The following is a 24,125-nucleotide window of genomic DNA, read 5'->3' as shown; positions in this document are numbered from 1 at the left end:
ACTCTGTGGAGGCACTAGAGAAGGTCTGGAAGATACATGGGTGTACTCTATACAGTTATCAGGGTAGTAAATACAATTAATGTTTTATCAAAAACTATGGCAAAAAGATAGTAGACACATTCACTAAAGCTGTGCCTTCACGCTGAGATTCATAAATGCAGAACGAATATTAATGTTGTGAATGCATTTCACCACTTTAGTTGCTAATTTGTGTTTTGCGTTTACTTCAAAACACCATTAATTTTATTTTTCTTTATTTTTTCCACAGAAAGTAGTTATAACATGCAGATGACCATAATATGATATCCCCAGACTGTAAACTAAACCTGAAAATCTCCAAAATGATTAACGGAAGAGACCATAAGGTGCATATACAAATTAAATTTGACGGCCTAAGGAGACAATCTTTCATCTTTTTTTTTTTATCTTCTAGCCTTCTAAGGTATCTTCTAAGTATCTCAGTCAGTATTCTGGGCATTATTTTAATCCAAGCCAGGAGTGGGTCAGAAACATAGCAAAGGAACAAATCTTTCCATTATGGTTTTTTCTCTGTCTGTTTCAATCCAGGTTTTGGCTAAACATACTGACTGAAACAGTGACCAAAAAAATGTGTGAAGCCTAAGAGTGAAATAATAGCCTCTTTATTTTGTGTCGGAAAAGTAGTTTGGAGCTTAGAAGGAAAAAAACAAACACGCAAAAGTGAAAATTGTGGCGGTCATTAGGGTTATTTTAGGCTTTTAAGGGGTTAATAACTGTCCAATGACTATCCCAAAAAGCTGAATATTTTATATCTGCAGAATAAAGACATGTCATATCATACCTGGCTACTGGAGTGTTCCTTATTTCTTGGTATAGAACAGTTTGCTGCATTACTTCGATATTTACAATTCATATCGTCACCAGACGGGCCCAGAACACCTAAAAATAAATAATATATGTATCAAAAACTTTAAGCCAAATATTACATCACTTGTGTAATATATTATTATTGTGGGGCTGATTCCTACAGAGTGAACTACTGTTTGTATGCTTTGCAGATCTGCCACTACCCGCTCTACTAGAACCCTTGTTGAGAGGGTGCTCACTGTAGACAGGCTATCACGCTGTGCTGTAGCAATGGGCAGCCTCCCCAAGGGTACTGTAAGAATATACAAAACATTGGGGTGGGCCTTGATCATAGCAGGGGTCTAGACACTGCAGGGCTTACATAGCCCAGCAGTTTCCAACACAAAGTTTGGTGGCAGCAGAGGGGCCTTGTGTGGCCATTTACTGCTGTTTCCCAGCTGAAGTACACCGCTCATAAAAATAAAGGGAACACTCAAGTAACAAATCCTAGATCTGAATGAATGAAATATTCTTATTGAATATTTTGTTCTGTACAAAGTTGAATGTGCTGACAACAAAATCACACAAAAATCATTGATGGAAATCAAATGTATTAACCAATGGAGGCCTAGATTTGGATTCACACACAAAATTGGAAAAACACTCTACAGGCTGATCCAACTTTGATGTAATGTCCTTTAACCCCTTGCCTCCGCAGCCTGTTTTGTCCTTAATGACCAGGCTCATTTTTCAAAATCTGACCTGTCTCACTTTATGCGCTTATAGCTCAGTGATGCTTTAATGTATGCTAGCGATTCTGAGACTGTTTTTTCGTCACATATGGCACTTTATATAATAATAAAAATAAAAAATAAATATCATGAAAAATTTGGAAATTTTGCATTTTATGAACTTCTGAAATTCTCTGCTTCTAAAAAAGGAAGTCATAGCACATAAATTAGTTACTAAATCACATTACCAATATGTCCTCTTTATTCTGGCATAATTTGGGAAACATATTTTACTTTTTTAGGGTGTTATGGGGCTTAGAAATTTATTAGCAAATTATCACATTTTGTGAAAGTTTCCAGAACTGATTTTTTTAGGGACCAGTTCTTTTTTTAAATGGATTTAGAAATCTGGTATCCTGAAAACCCCCATAAGTGACCCGATTTAGGAAAATAGACACCTTAAAGAATTAATCTAGTGTTATAATGAGCATTTTAACCCTACAGGGGCTGGAGGAAAGTATTCACAATTAGGCCGTAAAAAAATCGAAAATGAAAATTTTCAAATAATATATACGTTTAGATAAAAGTTTCTCATTTTCAAAAGGAACATGAGAAAAAAAGCATGCCAAAATCTGTAACGCAGGTTCTCCTGAATACAGTGGTACCCCATATGTGGGCGTAAACCACTGTATGGGCACAGAGCCGGACTCAGAAGGGAAGGAGCGCCAATTAGCTTTTTTAATGCAGATTTTGCTGAAGAAATTTCTGAGCGCCAGGTGCGTTTGCAGAGCCCCTGTAGTGTCCGCAGAACAGAATCCCCCCAAAAGTCACCCCATTTTCGAAAGTACACCCCTCAAAGAATTCATCTTTGGGTAGGATGAGCATTTTGACCCCACAGGTATTAGAGGAAAGTATTCAAAATTAGACAGTAAAAATGAAAAACATGAATTTTTCCAATAATATGTTCGTTTAGTTTGAAATTTCTCAATTTCACGAGGAACAAGAGAAAAAAAGTACTGCAAAATTTGTAACGCAGGTTCTCCTGAGTACAACGGTACCCCATATGTGGGCATAAACCACTGTATGGGAACACAGCCGGGCTCAGAAGGAAGGGAGCGCTAATTAGCATTTTCAGTTCAGATTTTGCTGAAGTAGTTTCTGAGCGCCAGGTGCGTTTGCAGAGCCCCTGTAGTGTCCGCAAAATAGAACCCCCCCTAAAGTCATCCCATTTTGGAAAGTACACCCCTCAAAGAACTCATCTTGGAGTGTGGTGACCATTTTGACCCAACAGGTATTAGAGGAAAGTATTCAAAATAAGACAGTAAAAATGAAAAACTCGAATTTTTCCAATAATATGTTCGTTTAGTTTAAAATTTCTCAATTTCACGAGGAATGGGAGAAAAAACGTACCGCAAAATCTGTAACGCAGCTTCTTCTGAGTAAAACGGTACCCCATACGTGGGCATAAACCACTGTATGGGCACACAGCAGGGCTCAGAAGGAAGGGAGCGCCAATTTGCTTGAGCAAAACCGCAGCTAGTAATAGTTATTAGAATAGCGCACTTACTAAAATACAATAAAAAAATGAGATTACAGGTAATGTGGGGTGGTCTCGGGCAACCTGGGGTGGTCACGGTCAACCTGGGGTGGTCACGGGCAACCTGGGGTGGTTACGGGCAACCTGGGGTGGTTACAAACCATCTGGGGTGGTTACGGGCAACGTGGGGTGGTTACGGATAAACTGAAGTGCTTATAGGTAATCTGGGATGGGTACCTGTAATTTGGGGTGGTTACAGGCAATCTGGCATGGTTACGGGCAATCTGGAGAGGGTCACTGGCAATTTGGGGTGGTCGGAGGCAACCTGCGGTGGTCGGGGGCAACGTGCGGTGGTCAGAGGCAATCTGGGGGAATTATGTGTGATTAGGGGCAACCTGGGGGGTTACAGACAATCTGCGGTGGTTACGGGCAACCTGGGGTGGTTACAGACAATCTGTGGTGGTTACGGGCAACATGGGGTGGTTACAGACAATCTGGGGTGGTTACGGATAAACTGAAGTGCTTATAGGTAATCAGGGGTGGGTACATGTAATTTTGGGTGGTAACGGCAATCTGGTGTGGTTACGGGCAATCTGGAGGGGGTCACTGGCAAAGTGTGTGAGTTAGAGGCAACGTGCAGTGGTTAGAGGCAACGTGCGGTGGTTAGAGGCAACGTGCGGTGGTTAGAGGCAACGTGCGGTGGTTAGAGGCAACGTGCGGTGGTTAGAGGCAACGTGCGGTGGTTAGAGGCAACGTGCGGTGGTTAGAGGCAACGTGAGGTGGTCATATGCAATCTGGGGGGTTACGGGCAATTGGGGCTCATTACAGACCATCTGGAGGGGGTCACTGGCAATTCGGGGTGGTTACGGTCAACATGTGGTGGTTACAGACAACGTGCGGTGGTTACGGGCAATGTGCGGTGGTTATAGGCAGCGTGCGGTGGTTATAGGCAGCGTGCGGTGGTTATGGGCAGCGTGCAGTGGTTATGGGCAACGTGCAGTGGTTATGGGCAACGTGTGGTGATTACGTGCGATCTGGCATGATAACGGGCAACCTGGGGCGGATACGGGCAACCTTCGGTGGTTACGGGCAACCTGGGGGGGTTAGGGGTAATTTGGGAGTAAACTGCAATTATTACTATAATAAAAAGTGTGTTTTATTTTTTTGTATGTTTTTCACTTTTTATACTTTATACATTCATTTTCACTATATTTCTATGTTTACTGTGATATTTTCTATCACAGCAATCATAGTTCAGTGACAGAGACCAAATTGGTCTCTGTCACTTTAAATTTTCCGAGATAACTGATTCTGGAGCGCATGCGCACTTCAGAATCAGCCTGGACGCCAAGGAGGACGGAGCTCCAGGATCAGGTAACGTATATGGGGAAGGGGGGGTGACTGGGGGACGGGGGTGACAGGGGGGGTGGGGGGCGACTTGGGGGGCGACACTGTATCACTTTTTATCCCCTGTCACCAATGATTTATGGTGACAGGGGATAAAAAGTGCTTTTTTGCACTGGGAACAGGCGATCAGCGGTATATAGTATATACCGCTGATCGCCTGCTCCGGGACCACACGGGGGGGGGTCCCCGATCACTGCCCCATGCTTGGGGCTTTGATCATTTATTCATTTCCATCCCTGGGGTCCATCTTGGATGTGATGGCCGCTCGGGGAGGGGAGGGATAGTGATCGCCCACTAGGGGAGCTGATCTGGGGTCTGGGGGATACATTTTCATCTCCCCCCACCGTGAATCCAGATGTAAGGAGATGTAAGGCGGCGCCGGCGCCGGTAATACCCGGTACTGGCGGATCGCCGCTATAACGGTAATCGGAGGACGAGGGGAGGGGGCGGGGGACACACTGTTAGTGGCGGTGGGGGGAGGCAACGTTCTGCAGCCTCCCCCCGTCGCCCGATCGGTGGGAGGACACGGAATCTCCCCATAGACGCTGCGGTCGCATCGACCGCGGCGTTTATGGGGTTAACTGCCCGGGGGGAGCGCGGCTCCCTTCCGGGCAGAGGCAGCAGGAGGAGGCTGTGTCACACAACCTCCTCTTGCTGCTCAATCTTAGATAGGGTCAGCGGGGGGAGGCAGGGAAGCCATGACGTCCATGATGCGTTCTGCCACTGCTTTTCATGACGTCCCTGGACGTCATATTGGGGGAAGGGGTTAAACATGTCAAAATGAGGCAAACCTTCTTGCGACAGCTCGCATTGATGTGCCATCCTGGATGAGAACCACTACCTAAGCCACTTGTGTGGGTTGTAGAGTCCATCTCATGCTACCACAAGTGTAAAAGCAACACCAACCAAGAGTAACCAAAACATCAGCCAGAAGGCATAGGTACTGAGAAGTGGTCTGTGGTCCCCACCTGCAGAAGCACTCCTTAATTCAGTGTGTCTTGCTAATTGCATGTGAAATTGATTGTCAATCAGAGTTGCTTCCTAAGTGGACAGTTTGATTTCACAGAAGTTTGATTTACTTGGAGTTATTTTGTGTTAAGTGTTCCCTTTATTTATTTTTTTTTTTTTTTTGACCAGTGTTTATATACAGCATTGAGAAAAGTGTACAGTATTCATTTATTTTAAAAAGTACTAAAACTTTATTAAAGCAGTGTAGTAGCAAAAAATACTTTTTTTTTTTAAATAAAAAGTCTCTAGAATACCCCTTTAATTCAGAATACTTTGATATAGTGTATAGGAAAATTGGGTTTTAAACCAGAAAACTTCAATAAAGGCAATACATTTAAACAGGTACCAATTTTTTGCTTTTTAATGCATGATCGAAGAAAGAATAAAGGAATTGAAGGTATGTCTTGAAAATGTGAAACTGTATGGCAAGTTGATCTGCCAATGAGTCAGATGTATTAAGTAATAACAAACTATTAGGACAGGGTTGAGCAATTATTTGCTGCTAATGTATTCAGCTCACATATGACTGTCTAGACTAGATACCACAGTAAGGCTATGTTCACATGCTGTAGAAACAATGACCGCACCATGTGAATAGCCGGCGGCCGTAATTAATGATCAAAATGGTACTAAAATGATCAGTTACAGTATTATTTTTAGTCACAGAAATGCAATTCATCAAAACAATTATTGGGTCAATATGGGGGAAAGTCCTATATTTAATAATCTCTGTATGAGCCAGAACATTCTGCAAGAGTGGCTCTTACTTTAACAGTCTTGAACTACTTGTGGAAGCTGATCGCCATGATATTAAGAGGATTGTTGCTGATTAAACACCCCCTTTAATATCTGAGCTAAAAACCTGAGCGCATATATATATATATATATATATATATATATATATATATATATATAAATATATGTTCTTGTGGTTGATAGAACATAAAGAATCATTTAATGCTATTACACAACTAAATACTGCCCATGCTGCACTTTTAGATATGAGTAGATATGTGTAAATTCAATTTCTAGGATACTTTGTCTTCAGGGACAGTTTGACTTATAACAATTGGATTATTATGTACTGTCTGGGGTATGTTTATTGTGTATTCAATGATAACTTATTAGGCAGCTATTTAGGAACTAATTACTAGGAAGAAAAGAAATATTTCCAGGTAACCCTCTATAAATAGTTCATGTACTGTACAAAGGAGATTTTTATTTTTGTAACAATGAAGGCCATTTTTTATTAATCTCGGTCAATTGGATGGCCCTGAACAAAGAAACTAGTATAACGTTTCTTTTTTAAGTACTGATGTGAACTTTTAAAATGTTGTGTAAGTATATTGGTAATATTTAATCTACAAGGTAAGCAATGGTAATTTTAGCTCTGCTTTGTCTGACTCTATCTCAAAAATTAAAAATAACCTGTAAAATATTAAACAGAGAGTTGGAGACAGAAAGAAAGACGTAGGTTAGAGTATTGTACAGTATTGTTAGACATTACAACCTGATAGAAATATTACAGTTAAAATGAAGTAAATATTACTTGTTTATATATATTTAAGAACTTTTTATTACTACAAGCAACAATCATATTGATTATACTTGTCAATGCAATGCAATTACATAGCACTGATCAGTGATACAGGCTGTCTGCTACTAGACTTTGCCTGAGGCATATTCTAGATGCAGATAGCTGATTGGACCACACAGAGGTAAGTATTAGACCTCCAACTACCTAGGAAAACTATGGGAACCCCTGCAGTTACTCAACATCTATGACCCGGACTTAGCGCCTGAGCTTTCTTCATAGACCTGATGAGCACAATAGTGCATTAGTACAGTACATCATGATGCGCTAAGTCCTAGGTATTCATGATGTATTGGTTTGTATTGTGTTGTTACAGGAACACCAGTTTCTCCTGACGTAGGTGTTATTGGTTACTCATGGTATGCCTATGTCTGCTATCCCATGTATTCTGACCCATGACTGTTACTCATATTATGCTTGTCTGTATGACCCTTTTTTTTTTTTTTTTGTGTTAACCATCTCATTGCTGAGTCGGACTGTCTAACCTGTATCCGAAGCTGTCTGAACCTACATCAACTACACTGCTTTCTCCTCCCTGGTAACATATTGATTCTCTCGTTGATGACCCTGCTTGCTGACTGCACAAGTCTTGCCTGTTTTCTGGTGCCTCAAGTTGGCTCAGTCTGGTTCTTAGGACCAATTGCTACCCACATCTGCCCTGCGTTAGTGAAGTGACCTGGTGTCATTTAGCTGCAGAAATCCAGCTTCCATATTTTAAAGCATGATGAAGGTTGAAGACCTAGAGGACACCTAAATTCTGCTTCCTGGTGTAGCACAAAGCCAAACTGGGTTCGCTAGCAGGTCTACAGTTACTGCCCCTTACACTGTGCCACATAAAGGGCTTGTCTATAAAATGAAGATGATTGGACACGGCAGAATATGCATAAATGGTTAATTGGCTCAGTGTCAAGAAACAAGGGTGGTTATTGTTGTAGTATACTTCGATTGCATTACAGGTACAAGTCAAGTGGGGTACCACAGTGGTCAGTACTGAGTCCACTCCTTTTCATGTCATGATTACATGTGTGAGGCTCACAGCAGCAGCCACAACAGCGGTTAATACACATTGTACATTTACCCCTGTACTGGAGCTTCTTTTTTTGTAGAAAACAAAAAGTTTTACACCATGGCAAAAGTTTTAAACCTTGGTGCCACTATCGCCGCAGTGGCACAAAAGTTTTTTTTTTTTACAGAGGTAAATACAGTATGCAATGTGCACCAGGCGTAATTGCAGCCGTGTAATCACCGATAACAGTATCACTTTAATGACCTTATAAAAGGTAATCAATACAGACGAGGGCAATATCACACTACAAAGAGATCTGCAATGTCTTGAAGCTTGGACATCGAAATAGTAAATTAATTTTAATGTAGATATATGTAAAGTTCTCAATAGTAAAACACTTTGTAGAATTGCTACCAAAAAGGACTTATTAGAGGGTTATTGCTGAACAGTAAACTCAATTTTATTAAATAGTATCAGGGAGCAGCTGCCAAGGCTAATAAAATCATAGGATGCATAAAAAGAGGCATAGATGTTCATTAAGAGAGCATACTTGTGCCTAACTGTCACGATAGGCAGGTGAGGACAAGACACGAGACAGTGGGCCCTATCTGCGCCCACCCACTGTCACCTGCCTACTTGCCTCGGTCGACCCTAAGCGGTCGCGGACAACCACGAAGACAATCCCTATACTGAATAGGTGCAAAACATAAAACGCAGACAGACAGACAAACACCAAGCGGAGAGTCAACTAGCCAAGTCAGAACCGAACGAGCAACGCAGTACAAAATCAGGAAGAAGCGGGTAGTCAAGGAACAGGCAAAAGGTCAGAATCCAGGCAAGGCGATATAGAAGGAACAGGGCAGAGTACAGGGAAGAACTGGGGAGCTGGGATCAGAACAACTAATAGCCAGCAAAGACAGCTGACAGTGATTACACTTTATACTGGGTCAGGAGGCCGGACCAGCACATCATTGGTCCGACCTCCTGATCCCAGATATCTAGCAGCTGATCTGCTACAGACCGAGTGGCGGAGCGATCCGCCCCTCAGCCTGAGCATGATGCCATTCAGCTGCACAGGCTGTACGGCTGCCACGAGTGACTCGGAGCCGCGGCGTCCCTGGTTACCAGGGACGCCGTCGGGTCTCCGTGACGTCACCCGGCTCAGGCGGCCGCCTCGGCGCTGGGTCCCAGCGCCGACGGAAGAAGCCGGGACCGAGGAGGACGCCGCAGGAGCCCTGGCAGGTGAGTTTCTAACATTACCCCTCCCTCTATGAGGGGCCTCAGGACCCTTAATTAAAGGACCCGGCTTGAGAGGGTTACATGAGTGAAATTGTCGAACAAGACGCGGCGCATGCATGTCCCTACTTGCAACCCAAGTGCGTTCTTCAGGACCAAATCCCCTCCAATGAACCAGGTACTGCAAAGAACTCTGGACCCAACGAGAATCCAGAATTCTCTCCACTTCGTACTCCAGCTCTCCTTGAACGACCAAGGGAGCAGGGAGGACAGCTGGCAACACCGGATCAACATATCTCTTAAGCAGAGCTTTATGGAAAACATCATGGATCTTCATACTCTTGGGTAGTTGCAACTTAAAAGAAACTGGATTAATAATCTTAAGAATTACATAGGGACCAATGAATTTAGGCGACAGTTTACCGGATGGGGTTCTCAATCTCAAATTTCTGGTCGAGAGCCATACCTTATCCCCCACCTTGTAATCTGGGCCAGATATGCGTCTTTTATCAGATTGTTTTTTAGAACATTCTTGGGCTTTAACCAGGTTCTGCAGAGCCTGGGCCCAGACTGTGCACAGTCTTTTGTAGGTTTTTTCAGCGGATGGATTGATTGACTCGGCAGCATGAACGGAAGAGTACCTAGGGTTAAACCCGAAATTGCAAAAGAAAGGTGACATTTTTAGGGACTGATTTTCACGATTATTTAGTGCAAACTCAGCTAAAGGTAAATATTCCTTCCATTTGTCCTGAGAACCTGCAACAAAACATCTTAAAAACTGTTCTAATGACTGGTTTACTCTCTCAGTTTGCCCATTAGACTGAGGATGGAAAGCTGAGGAAAAAGACAAGGTTATACCCAGACGACCACAGAATTCTCTCCAGAATTTAGATACAAACTGTACCCCCCTATCAGACACAATATTTTCGGGCACCCCATGCAGGCGGAGAACATGATTAATAAATAGGGAAGCCAAACTACGTGCTGTAGGGAGTTTACTAAGAGGGATGAGATGACACATTTTAGAGAATCTATCAATGACCACCCAAATTACTGTTTTACCCTTGGATACTGGTAGATCAGTTATGAAATCCATAGAGATATGGGTCCAGGGTTTGGTAGGTACTGGCAAAGGTTGAAGAAGTCCCTCCGGCAATCTACGAGACACCTTAGACCTAGCACAGACCTCACATGCATCCACAAACAATTTTGTATCTCTGGCCCAAGATGGCCACCAATAATGACGAGCCAAAAGATATCTAGTTCCAGCAATGCCTGGATGACCTGCTAGTACAGAGCAATGAGTCTCTTCAAGCACTCTAAGGCGGAGGTTCAGGGGAACGAAGAGTTTATTTTCTGGGGTGTTTTTAGGGGCCATGGCTTGCGAGTCTATCACCTGAGCAGCCAGATCGGGCTGCAACATGGCTACCACCACCCCAGGGGATAAAATAGTCTCAGGGTCCTCTGTGGAAGTACTACTGCTATTGAAACTACGTGATAAAGCGTCTGCTCTTACATTCTTGGAGCCAGGTCTGAAGGTTACCTCAAAATCAAAGCGTGTGAAGAAGAGTGCCCATCTGGCCTGCCGAGGAGTAAGACGTTTAGCTTTATCTAGATACACAAGATTCTTATGATCAGTCAATACCTTAACCTTGTGTTTAGCCCCTTCTAAAAAATGCCTCCATTCGTCAAAGGCCCACTTTATAGCAAGAAGTTCTCTATTGCCTATGTCATAGTTACATTCCGCTCTAGAAAATTTTCTAGAAAAATAGGCTATGGGTTTGAGATTGGTGAGTGTATCTGAGCCTTGTGAGAGGACAGCTCCCACCCCCACCTCTGAGGCATCCACCTCAACAATGAAAGGTTGCTCAAAATCTGGCTGAATCAATACTGGAGCCACTGAAAAACATCCTTTAAGTTTGTCGAAGGCCAGAACAGCTTCTGGAGTCCAATTTACCAAATCCGCTCCCTTTCTGGTCATATCAGTAAGAGGTTTAGCAATTACGGAGAAACCCTGAATAAACTTCCTATAATAATTAGCGAATCCCAAAAATCTCTGTAAGGCTTTAAGACTGTTGGGACGCTCCCATTTCTCAATGGCCGCTATTTTAAGGGGATCCATTTCAAAAGAATTGGAGGTGATTTTGTATCCCAAAAATGAGATCTCCTGAACACCGAATTGGCACTTCGACAACTTAGCAAACAAATGGTTTAATCTCAGTAGTTCCATCACTTTACGAACATGATAGATGTGGGAAGACCAATCAGGAGAGTAAATCAATATGTCGTCCAAGTACACCACTAAGAACCGACCTAAATACTCACGAAATACGTCATTCACAAAGTGTTGGAACACTGCAGGGGCATTACATAACCCAAAGGGCATTACACGGTATTCGAAGTGTCCCTCAGGGGTATTAAAGGCGGTCTTCCACTCATCCCCTTCCTTTATCCTAATCAGATTATAGGCTCCCCGAAGATCAATCTTGGAAAACCACTGAGCCCCTACAATCTGATTAAACAAATCCGGGATCAACGGAAGAGGGTGTTGGTTCTTAATAGTGATTTTATTTAACTCCCGATAATCAATGCAGGGACGTAGACCACCATCTTTCTTACCAACAAAGAAAAACCCTGCCCCTAGTGGAGAGCAGGAAGGACGAATATGACCTTTGCGTAAACTATCCTTGATATATTCACGCATAGCCTCCCTTTCAGTCCTAGATAAATTAAACATCCGACCTTTGGGATATCTAGACTCAGGAATTAAATCAATGGCACAATCGTATGGGCGATGAGGAGGTAATTCGTCCACTGATCTTTCGTCAAACACATCAGCAAAATCAGATAGGAATTCGGGGATCTCCCCTTCCAACAAAGAACATTCAGTTAAATGCAAAGAAATACAATGGGAAGCACACCCCGGTCCCCATTGGATGAGTTCCCTGTTTGACCAATCAAACACCGGGTTATGCTGAGTCAACCAGGGCAACCCCAAAATAATGTCTGAGGACAAATTATCCATAACCAAAAAATCAAGAAACTCAGAATGAATAGAACCTACTTTTACTTCAAGACGGGGGGTGATATATCTCACCTTACCCTGCGCCAGTGGTGTAAAGTCCGCCCCAGTGATACTCAGCGGGCACTTAAGCTGAAGTGGACATACTCCCAGACTGGACCAGAAACCAGAATTAATAAAATTAGCAGATGCCCCAGAATCGATATGGGCCGATCCTGTAATACTTCTTTCCCCTAAAGAAAGAGTAATAGGCACCATCAATTTGTTTTTTCTATCGAGCGGTACCTGTGCGCCTGAATGACCCCCTCGATAGTCATTCAGGCGCTGGAGTTTTCCGGCGGTGATCCAGGCCTGGAGGTACACTCCCGAACACGGTGTCCAGCTTTGCCACAGTATAGACATAGATTGTGCTGTAATCGATAGGCTCGCCTTGCCCTCGCATCCGTGGCTCCAAGTTGCATGGGTTCTTCTTGCGGAAATGACAGAGAAGGAGCAGGTTTAGGAGGAGAAAAGACAGAGGATGAGGATTTACAAGGATCAGTGGTTAACTTCTCTCTACGTCTCTCCCGCATGCGCCTATCTACCCTTATAGCTAATGTCATGTTCTCTTCTAAGGACTCAGGAGGTGGGTATGCCACTAATAAGTCTTTTAACTGATCAGAGAGACCTACACGGAACTGGTACCGTAGTGCAGAGTCATTCCAACCAGATGGTATACACCACTGACGAAATTCTGCACAGTAGTCTTCCACTGGTCTTTTTCCCTGTTGTAGTGAGGTTAATTGGCGCTCAGCCACTGCAGTCCTGTCAGGGTCATCATATAGCAGGCCAAGAGCAGAAAAAAAATAATCAACAGAACTTAACTCAATGGCGTTGGGAGGTAGAGAAAATGCCCATTCCTGTGGTGGTCCTTGCAGAAGGGACATGATAATTCCCACCTTTTGGTTCTCGTCCCCAGAGGAACGTGGACGTAACCGAAAAAATAATTTACATCCCTCCCTGAAGGTCCGGAAATCCTTTCTATCCCCCTTAAACTTTTCAGGGAGTTGTACTGGTGGTTCGGGTGGAGAGGGGGTCGTCATAGTCACCTGGCGGGGAGCAGCCTCCTGTTCCTGGACACGTTCCGCAAGTCCTTGGACCAACGTGTTCAGGTTCTGCATCTGCTCTACCAAGGTCTTAATGGGATCCATGATACCCCTCGGGAGACGTATAAATAATATTGGGCTGGCTATTCTGTCACGATAGGCAGGTGAGGACAAGACACGAGACAGTGGGCCCTATCTGCGCCCACCCACTGTCACCTGCCTACTTGCCTCGGTCGACCCTAAGCGGTCGCGGACAACCACGAAGACAATCCCTATACTGAATAGGTGCAAAACATAAAACGCAGACAGACAGACAAACACCAAGCGGAGAGTCAACTAGCCAAGTCAGAACCGAACGAGCAACGCAGTACAAAATCAGGAAGAAGCGGGTAGTCAAGGAACAGGCAAAAGGTCAGAATCCAGGCAAGGCGATATAGAAGGAACAGGGCAGAGTACAGGGAAGAACTGGGGAGCTGGGATCAGAACAACTAATAGCCAGCAAAGACAGCTGACAGTGATTACACTTTATACTGGGTCAGGAGGCCGGACCAGCACATCATTGGTCCGACCTCCTGATCCCAGATATCTAGCAGCTGATCTGCTACAGACCGAGTGGCGGAGCGATCCGCCCCTCAGCCTGAGCATGATGCCATTCAGCTGCACAGGCTGTACGGCTGCCACGAGTGACTCGGAGCCGCGGCGTCCCGGGTTACCAGGGACGCCGTCGGGTCTCCGTGACGTCACCCGGCTCAGGCGGCCGCCTCGGCGCTGGGTCCCAGCGCCGACGGAAGAAGCCGGGACCGAGGAGGACGCCGCAGGAGCCCTGGCAGGTGAGTTTCTAACACTAACATTTAATACTGGCCCAAAGATATAAAATTGTGTAGGACAAATAAAATGGTGTAGGTTACAGCTTTGGTTTTGTTTTACTAAAGCTTATTGGGATATAAAAGTTGAGCTGTGGTTAGTTGCCAGTTTTTTTGTTTGTTTCTTTTTAAACACAGATTGGTAAATCTGTGCCATTGTGTTTAGTTTTGGGCACCTGTATATAATAAGGATATGGCTGAACTTGAGTGGGTACAGACAAGGTAAACCAAGATATTAAGGGAATGGGTGGACTACGGTACCAACCATCTCTGCTGGTGGTGGGGAAAGGGGGGGTTGGGGATATAATAGATAGTAGTCTGGGGCAGTCCTAGGAAGCCTTTTGAGGGGTTCTTCACTAGTTGATGAAGATACTAGCTGGTTCAGTTTTGGAAGCAATGCAAATGTAAACACTCTATGAACTGTATTGTTTTGTGTGAGTTGGTGTTTGAGATTCATCTACATGTGTGCTTTTAAAAATGTATAAAGAAAATGTTAATGAGAATGTAGTATTAATTATTTATTACCAGTAACTAAACATTCTGTACTAAATATTATATAGTGAATATTAAAAACTTAAATGATGTACTAAAAAGGACAGAAATTAAATACTAACAATTAAGTTTTACAGATTAGAAACAAAAAATTAAGATATATAAATGAGGTACTAAAGATTTTATACTGAAAAATTTTAATTTAGGCATACAAATTAGGTACTAAAATGTAAGTGCTAAAAATGAAGGCGTACAAAATAAGGTGCTAAAAATTTAGTATGTATTAAATATTACTACAAATTGTATGAAATTGTTAACTAAATGTATTACTGCTATTTTTCATTAATTTTTTAAATGTAATCAGAAAAATATAGAACACCAACAGATCCCTAATTCACCAATGGTCGGTGACTGAAAATAACAGGGAGGTAAAAGATAAGGTGGTGATAAACAGCAAGGAGATGGGGGTAATATTGCAAAGGGATTGGGAGGTAATCAAAGGATGGTCGTGGGGGTAATCTGGGGTGAAAAAATTGCACAGATCTGCAAAGAGGATCAAAAAGATGATTGATTGGTGAGATCACAGGAAGGTGATAAGGATATTTAGGGTGAAATACAGTAAATCATCCACCCGAATTGATCCCCACACCAGAGCTCATAGTGCAGGCAGGAAAAGCTGTAATTGGTCAATATGCATTGACAGACCATTTGTTAGGTCCAGACCGCTATGCTCAGCAGTTATTGACAGCAGTTGACAGTAGCAGTCAATTTTTTTGGTCACTGTGGCATTTCATATGGTCACTTTTTGAGCCTGTGCAATAAATGTAGAGAAATTTGTGTTAACATCTATGCCATTGAAGAGCCAAAAAGGAGAAGAAAAAAAATAAAAATAAATAATAATAATAATAATAAAAAACTGTTTTTGGATGCAAGAAATGAAAAGAATGAATGAATGAAATAATTATACACACTAAGCCACTTAGGTCATAGTATTTTTCTTTTAGTTTACATTAAATTACTGCAAATATTGTAAGATATTTTCTAAAGGAAAAAATGTAAAATATAAAATGTAAATGTTAATCTGAATGTATAGTTTTTAGAATACTACTCATATATTATAAAGAATATAAAAGTGTGCCACTTACAATGAGAAAGCCAAAGCAGTTTACAATGAAACAAAAACAACATTTATGTTCAAGGAAAAGACATTCATATAAATGTGAAGCCTTGATCTTAGGCCACGGCATCAGTGATTCATCTGCCTGTTTCTGTGAACGGCACCTAGATAAGATGTCTTATCACATAGTAAAGTTTCCATGTGTTTAAAAGTTCACTGATGTGCGTCAACACAGATAAGTGACTTTAAGCCAGCGCCAATGCAGTTTGGAAAGATAAATTCAACCATTGATTACATTCTGAAAAGTTTCCTTTGCGTACACTTGTGTAAACACGTTATCACTATCACAACTATGTACACACGTAAAAATTTTTTGAAAGGAAATGTAGTGTAACGTAACATCTTAGTGACATACTCTGTTTAATAGATTGAATTATTACAGGTAAACCACAAGTGTCCTCCATGAATCCACAAAATTACTCACTGATTTTAATCTGAGGTTTTTTTTTTTTTTTTAAGTAGAAATAAGTGCAGCTTTTCACAGATTTAAGGTCCTTTGCAATGTGGGACATGTCAAAGGTTTTCTTTTAAGTTACAGTAATGCTTTAACCCCTTAACTCTGCTTTTGTTTTCTCCTCATTATATTTTAAAAGCCATAACTTCTTTCGGATTCACGAATATTTAGGAATCACATGCAAACAAATCTCAATAAAACAGCCAAACCAAGTCTAGCTACAATAGTAGGACTATTACAGAGTAATGTTTTGTTCAACAGCTATTGTTGTTACAGGGTCAAAAATTGGAAAACGTAAAAAAATTTTAAAATGTCGATTAAAAAAATGTAAATTTTTGCCCTGGACAGCAGTGGACGTTGGTGGATCAGCAGCATAAAATCTATATTCTTTCTAATAAACCATTAAACACCATCCAATTCTCAGTCAAGTATCCTTTCACCTCTTGTGTGGCACTCTTTGTATCCCCTGTTGGTTTGAGTGGCAACAATATGTCTCACTTTAGGTTCAATTCAAATAAACCAGTTCTTCCGGGTGAATTTTCCTCTGCAAAGATGTCAAAGCGACGGCATCCCTAGCTACCAGCCAGCCAGGTTGCTAGGGGCTCAGCGGCATTCATTAATTCTGCTGCAGCCAATGCTTTCTGCCCCCGGCTGAGTGGCAAAGCTGATCTGGGTCTGGCTTGAATGATTGGTGGCTGACACCGCCACTTAACTTGCAGTATGTGACCTGGACCTGAGACTCCAAGCCCCATAAGTATTCTCCCCATTCATGTGTTCCTTGCCTGCGATAGAGCCTAGTTTACTAGTGCATCTTGACCTAGCATTTTTCGCTGCATTTGTGTATTTGGTTTTCTGACTTCTGGCTTTTGGGCTTCTGACCATTTTGAACTGCGCTGCCCTCCTGTTGCTGACTTGGACCTCTGACCTTTCTGTATTGTGTTGCATTTGTCTTGTCTGTTTTTCCGTGTTCACACTATATAGGATAGGTACCATCGTCCAGTTGTCCACTTTCGTTTAGGACTCTTTTGGAAAGTAGGCAGGGACAGCAGGGTGAGTGCCAGTGCACATATCCTTTGTCTTGTTGGTCCAATATATCCTGACACTGGCCCTTTTAAGGGTATGGCCCTGAAATAGACTCTCCTATCCTCCTCTTTTCTGTCCCTATCTCTCTCTATTTCTCTCCCTGTCTTGCACTAAATGCCTGCTGCAATCCTTCTCTACTCTGCGAACACACAGCCGACTGCCCACCTCCAGGAAGTGGCTCACACTATATACAGGGGGAGATGCAGACATCACAATTGGGCTTGTAGGTGATTGGACGGCTGCAAGGGATTATGGATAATTCCTTTTTTCCACCAAATGACAGTACTGTAACTAAACATGTGCATTCACCATTGTGGCCTCCATGTTTAGCTAATTTGTTAATGTATTGTGCGAAATTCTCTTTGCAAAACAAAGCAAATTAACAGCACGATTCGCAATAAATCTTGCTTAGCAAGATTCACTTTGCTTATTTTTAAAAATCATATAAGGGCTTTAAAAAAAAAAAAAAAAAAAAAAAAAAGATTAAAAAAGATAAAGAATGTCAGGAAAAGGGTTAAATCAAGTTTTTATCCTAATTTTTTAACACATTTTTTTTTTTTATATTGCTTTCCATTTTACTATCTATGTTGGAAAACAATTCTGGTGTCTTACGGTTTTGGTTACTGGGGCTAAGGGCCATACTACACCTCCCAATTTAGTATCTGCTAGATCAGCGCTCTTTTACGGAGACTATTACACGGCTTATTAATCGTACAGCAAGGGCTGCACAGACATCATTATCTATGTCTGTGCAGCCCTTGTTAATGTTACTTTTCTAGCAGCTACATCAGAACATTGTATTGGCAATGAAGCCATAGTGAGTTTGGATGAAATACACAGCATTGATAACAGAAAACAACTAATTCTAGAAGTGTTTTTTTTTTCTATCATTATTATTTTCCCCTTGTAATATAATATGCACTTCCTTTTTTACTTTTATGGTTTTTCTTTTTTATTGGTGCTTTTATTGATTTACAGCCAAAACATAAAACATTCACATATTCATATATGGTATAAACAAACTCACCAGTAGTTATCGAGTTCCCATTGTCACACGGTAGACAGGTAGATAAAGTGCTGGATGGCTGGTTATCTGGGTTATTTGCATTGGTATCCTGGGAATCTGACTGTCTAGGATCTTCTACACTGCTTGTGTTTAGATTTATTTCAATACCTTGGAAATAAAAGAAGACTGGTGAATATACACTATGTAAAGCACTGCAGCATACTTTTAATGTATAATACATAATTGACAGGTTTACTAATAATAACCAACAGATTACAGACATTTATGTTCTGAAGTCATAATTTTTGATAGCATCTAATAAGGACTGAAATTATAATAACAAATAGGATTAAAAGCTTCTTGTAGGTTGTTTAAAGAGTCTGTACCACTTAGATTTTCCGACGTATAAGATGGCGATTTTTTTAACCCCGAAAAATCTTCTTAGAAGTCGGGGGTCATCTTATACGCCAGGTATGGCCGCCTCACATGGTGGGGGAGCTCAGAAATGGCCACATCCCCACCATTTAGGGTGACCCCTATAAAAAATACAAACAGTTTACTCACCTGGGGCCCTGTTCCGGCATCCGCGTGTCCCCTGGTTCGTTCCGGGCGCAGGCAGTGTGACGTACACTGCCTGCGCTGAAGATCCCCGAAGCTCGCCAGGGCAGCCGAGCGTCTCATCGGAGAAGCCTGGAGACGCTTTGCTGCCGGGAGAGCTTCGGGAGAATGACAGAGGCACCGGAACTTCGTGAAGCCTCTGTCACTCGGTTGCCCGGGAGAGCTTCAGGGATCTCCGGCGCAGGCAGTGTGACGTACACTGCCGGGAACAGGCCCCAGGTGAGTTAACTTTTTTTAAAAACTTAGCAGCAGTTAACCCCTGCCTGACTGCAGCAGGGCTGTGGTCAGGCAGAGGTTAACATTTTACGGCATATAAGGCAAAGCCATGACAATCTTCTTAAAAGTCAGTTGTCGTCTTATACTCCCAGTCACCTTATATGCCAGAAAATACAGTATATTAGTAATTAAAAACAGATACTGATAAATATTCTAAACAGTCAGGGGGTGTGAATGTTTTACATTTAGGGGTGTGTATGTCTAATATAAACCTTTTAAACTTATAATCATGCCCATTACTACAGATGAATTCCTTAAGATGCAAAAGTGTTGATCAACTTGTGGAAGCTGTTATCAAATATTGGGCTATTGAAGAAGTCCTCTATGTCTTCTTTCTGGGTATGTGGTGCATTCACTGATGGACCAGGATTACCACTTCTAAGGGAATTATGCAACAAGTATATTGTATATTGACAACAATATATAGATACAACAGCAACCCAATGTACAGTACAGTGCCAGTACATGGCACTAGTACAGAAACTTCAAAGCTAATCTAAAGATATTTAGGGACTAGGAAAAGGAAGGCCCAAATACATCTTCTGGAAGTAAGGTCACCCGTCTTATACCAAGACAACATTTTCTAATGATGTTTCCTAAAGTGGGAAGATTAAGGAAAAGAACCAAAAAAGAAGCAGTGTGTGTTTTGGCAGATGGAAATAAAAACCCACAAGTTTCTAATAGGACACCTACACCACAAAGCCAGGGCTTTGCATAAAAAAACAGTTACAAATGATCACATATACCTTGAATACTGATTTTATATACCTTTATCCCCCTACATAGAGCAGCTAACATGTATCCCCAATTACAGAATGGGCTACAGTATAGACCTCAGAATCCATGGATGGATATCTTCATTTTACCACATCAGAGCCCGGAAATACATACAATTGCACCTGAAAATTATTTCGCAAGAAAGTAGGCCATAAAATCATAATTTTGGGAAGGCTTTTCAGTTTAGCTAGAACCATTTTTTCTGTTGTTGTTGTTTGAAATATTTTGAAAAGTGAAGCAGAGAGATTCCTCTATGGTTGAGGGATATAAAGAAGGGGATGACATCAGAGGGACCAATTTTTACTAGATGTGGAAGGAAAGAAGACACCCTGTGAAAGGCCCCTATTATAATGGGCGATTATTAGCTGAACAGGCTGATATTGCCCTGTGTAGTAGGCACAGCAATCAGCTAATGAACACACAAATGCTTGTTCATCAGCTGATCACAACATTTTTGCAGGTTGAAGAATCCTTGCTCATGCACTGCACATCTCCTGATCCAGTTATTATTCATTTGGCCCTACCTGTGTAAATGGGTGCTGATCTATTAGACTAGTGATTGTATTGTGGCAGCAGTCAGCCTGTCTAAAAGGACCCTAAGCCAGCTGTCTGATATTGTTGCAGGTGTTGGTACCTCCACTGTTGTTCACCAGAAACATGCCGTAGAGATTTTCACACACACACACACACACACACACACACACAAACACACACTGACCCATATTTATTAATCTGCCCAAGAACATAAACTGTTGAGTTTTCCCACAGAAACAAATCGTAATCAATATTAAACGTGAGTTGTCCATCCTTTTTGAGTCTTATAATATTATAGGTTATAGGTATGATTCAATGACCCTTTTCGAGTCAGCAAAATTTGAAATCAGGAAAAAATTGTTTGTATTTCCTCTAAGATGAGGAAATATTTTTTTTATTTTTTTTGCTTTAAGCTGGTCTTTGCCTTTCTTAGGATCAACACTAGTAGAGTATTGTTGTACCGTGTTAGCCATAGAAATCAGTAGAATAGAGAAGAAATCAAGCGATACCTTTTGGAGGCTAACTGAGTATATTTGATTGTAAGCTTTCGAGAGTCTAGCTCCCTTCATCAGACAGACCTGGACCAACACCTCCTTAATCTTAGGACTGAATTCCTCTAATTGGGCTACAAACCAAACATGACGGACAAACAGATCAGCCAAGCAGCAGCCATCAACAGGGACACTCTCCTCACATACAAGGAGCCCCAAAATGAAACACAAGTGCCCCTAGTTGTCACCTACAATCCACAGCTGGAGATCCTACGAAAGATTTCTAGGGAACTCCAATCTGTGCTACACAAGGATAGCAGACTAAAAGAAATATTCCCAGTCCCCCCACTGCTTTCATTTCGGCAACCACCAAACCTGCGACAAATCATTGTCCGCAGTGCTCTGAAGGCCCCAACGGATAATGGCACTTCACCCTGCCTACAAAACCGGTGCAAAACCTGCACACATATACATATCTCTGACAGTGTACCAGTCCCACAGTCACAGGAGGTACACAGAATCAAGGGAACATTTTCTTGCAGATCTTCCAATGTGGTGTAACTGATCATGTGTGTGTGATGCCCCACTACAGGCCTCTATGTGGGGGAAACAGAGCAGAGACTTAGTCAACGTATGAACTCACACCGATTTACTATCAACAACGGCCGGACAGATCTCCCTGTGGCTGCACATTTCTCTGGAGAGGGACACACAGTAGAAGACCTGCGGGTTACGGTCTTAATGGGACATTTTAAGACACAAAGAGAAAAAAGGGAATGGGAATATAAACTAATGCTCAAATTTAAAACTTTGCAACATGGTCTCAAAATCCATGCCAGCTTCATGTCGGCCTATGTGTGACCTGTTCTGGCTATGAAGACCATAAGACCATAAATAGCAGACCCTGTGTACATTGCATTTTGTTATTTTTAAAGTTTCTAAAATCCTTTGATGATCTCTGTCTAGTGTGTATATAAGTCTGTGATTTTTTTCAGTTTTGTATAACATCTTGTCTGACGTAGGGAGCTAGACTCTCGAAAGCTTACAATCAAATATACTCAGTTAGCCTCCAAAAGGTATCACCTGAATTCTTCTCTATTCTTAGGATCAACACTGCAGAATAAGGCTATTTTCACACAATATACAAACAACGGCTGTTGTTTAGCATGTTCCTACGGCTGACACAGCAATATCAGATGTAGGAGCATTATTTTAGCTCAATCTTGACTGCTGTCCCTTTGGGTGTGTCATGTAATAAAATTCCCGCCGTTGTTTGCTTCATTTTGTGCACAAATGGACGTTGTTTGCATTCAACACAATGGAAAAGATCAAAGTTCAATAATAATGGTCGTTGTTTTAACTGACAAGAGTGGACGTTGTTTTACACAAAAGTACATTGTGTGAACATAGCTTAATAGGCTGAACTGGACTTAAAGAGTTACTCAGGTTTAAAAAAAAAAAAAGCAGCAGAAGGAGCTAGCATTGCTTAGCTGTGTGTCCAGTTCTGAAACTACAAAAAATCCATTTGCTTTGTATTTCATGCTTGTACTTCCTGGTTGAGCAGCTGCTTGGTACTTAAAGTCCCAGAAAGCACTGCTTCCCCCTAGCTGTTCATCACAGTCCTCCCATGCATGCAAAACAGATTGATGCGTTAGCTAGAGATGAGCGGAACTTTCGGACTCCAGTGCAATGCCTGCGATCCCGGGTGCATAGTTGCGCTCCCGGGAATTTGCGGCCGGGCTCTTCCAGGGAATTCAAGATACATTCCCTGGAAATCCAGGGAATGTATCTTGAATTCCCTGGAAGATCCTGCCCGCAGATCCCCGGGATCGCAACTATGCACCCGGGATCGCAGGCATTGCAGACACACTAATTGAACGAAGATGCCGTCGGACCAAAAGTCCGACGGTTCGCTCAACCCTAGTGTTAGCGACACAGCACAGTGAATGGGCCGGGAACAGTTGTCTTTATTTACTGTGTAGCAGTGGCAATGCATAATTTCCACTGAGCTGCTGTAAACAGGTCCATTCACTACACAGAGAACAGAGCCAACTGCTTCTGGGTTCATTTATAGTGTGGGTACCAAATGGCTGATAGTACCAAATGCTAACACCCCACCAGACAGTGTCTGGTGATCACCCCTTTAATAAAGTTATATTATATAGTTATAAAACTTTAAAAAAGAAATGTAAAAGATAATTGTCTCATGTAATAGGACACAACAATCAGCCGACATGAACGATGTTGGCTGATCGGATCGTTGCAGTCATTTGTCTTTCAAAATGTTGAAAGACAAATGACTAATATAGCAGTGACCTGATGCCATTGCTCCATGGAATAAGCGCGGCAGCAGACCGCTGGTACCTGCTATGGGCTGCCCAGACGATCTAGGGATCACTCAGGCAACCCCCCCTGCAGCCCACCTGTAATCGCTCGCTCGCTGCCGACCAATGTAATAGCACTGGCAGCAAGCGGGGAACGAGGAGAAAGCAAGCACTGACAATGCTCGTTTGCTTCTCTCAGATGCCCCGTGTAATAGGGGCTTTAGGTCTTTCTAGTATTACTAGTATTAATGCACTTAGATATCCCTAGACACATTAACATGACAAAAGATACTTTAAATGATACTTTATACCAACTCTCATCAGATAAAGTATTTCAGGAGATAAATGCACTTCTCTTGTAGAAAGGGTATAGTGTACACTTCTATGATTGTACTACTAAGAACAGAGTTATGTGATAAAGGAACTATATATCATGTGTTGTTGCATGTGGAGCCAGTTGGTCATCTGGTGTGAGTTAATCATTAGTAAGAGTATAGCCACTAACAACAAAGATTAGTGATCTTACTGTCAACAATGCTGATGCCTGTACAGATAAGCAAAGTCGCTTTATGCATGCAT

General features: G+C 42.1%; 1 protein-coding gene across 1 annotated transcript in view; it reads right to left on the bottom strand.

Moving 5' to 3' along the window:
• Nucleotides 1–814: 814 nt before the first annotated feature.
• Nucleotides 815–24,125, bottom strand: part of MYO16 (myosin XVI) — a 202,436-nt gene continuing 179,125 nt past the window's right edge. The window contains exons 32-33 of the mRNA XM_069972945.1: nucleotides 18,548–18,694; nucleotides 815–918 (exon numbers count right to left, since the gene is read on the bottom strand). Of these exons, the coding sequence (XP_069829046.1) occupies nucleotides 815–918; nucleotides 18,548–18,694 (251 nt within the window). The remainder of the gene's footprint in view (nucleotides 919–18,547; nucleotides 18,695–24,125) is intronic.

Source organism: Dendropsophus ebraccatus, chromosome 5 (assembly GCF_027789765.1).
Source record: "Dendropsophus ebraccatus isolate aDenEbr1 chromosome 5, aDenEbr1.pat, whole genome shotgun sequence".
In the NCBI taxonomy this organism is placed as follows: Eukaryota; Metazoa; Chordata; class Amphibia; order Anura; family Hylidae; genus Dendropsophus; species Dendropsophus ebraccatus.
Note: the sequence above shows the minus strand (reverse complement) of the source record. Positions and strands in the feature narration are given on the sequence as shown.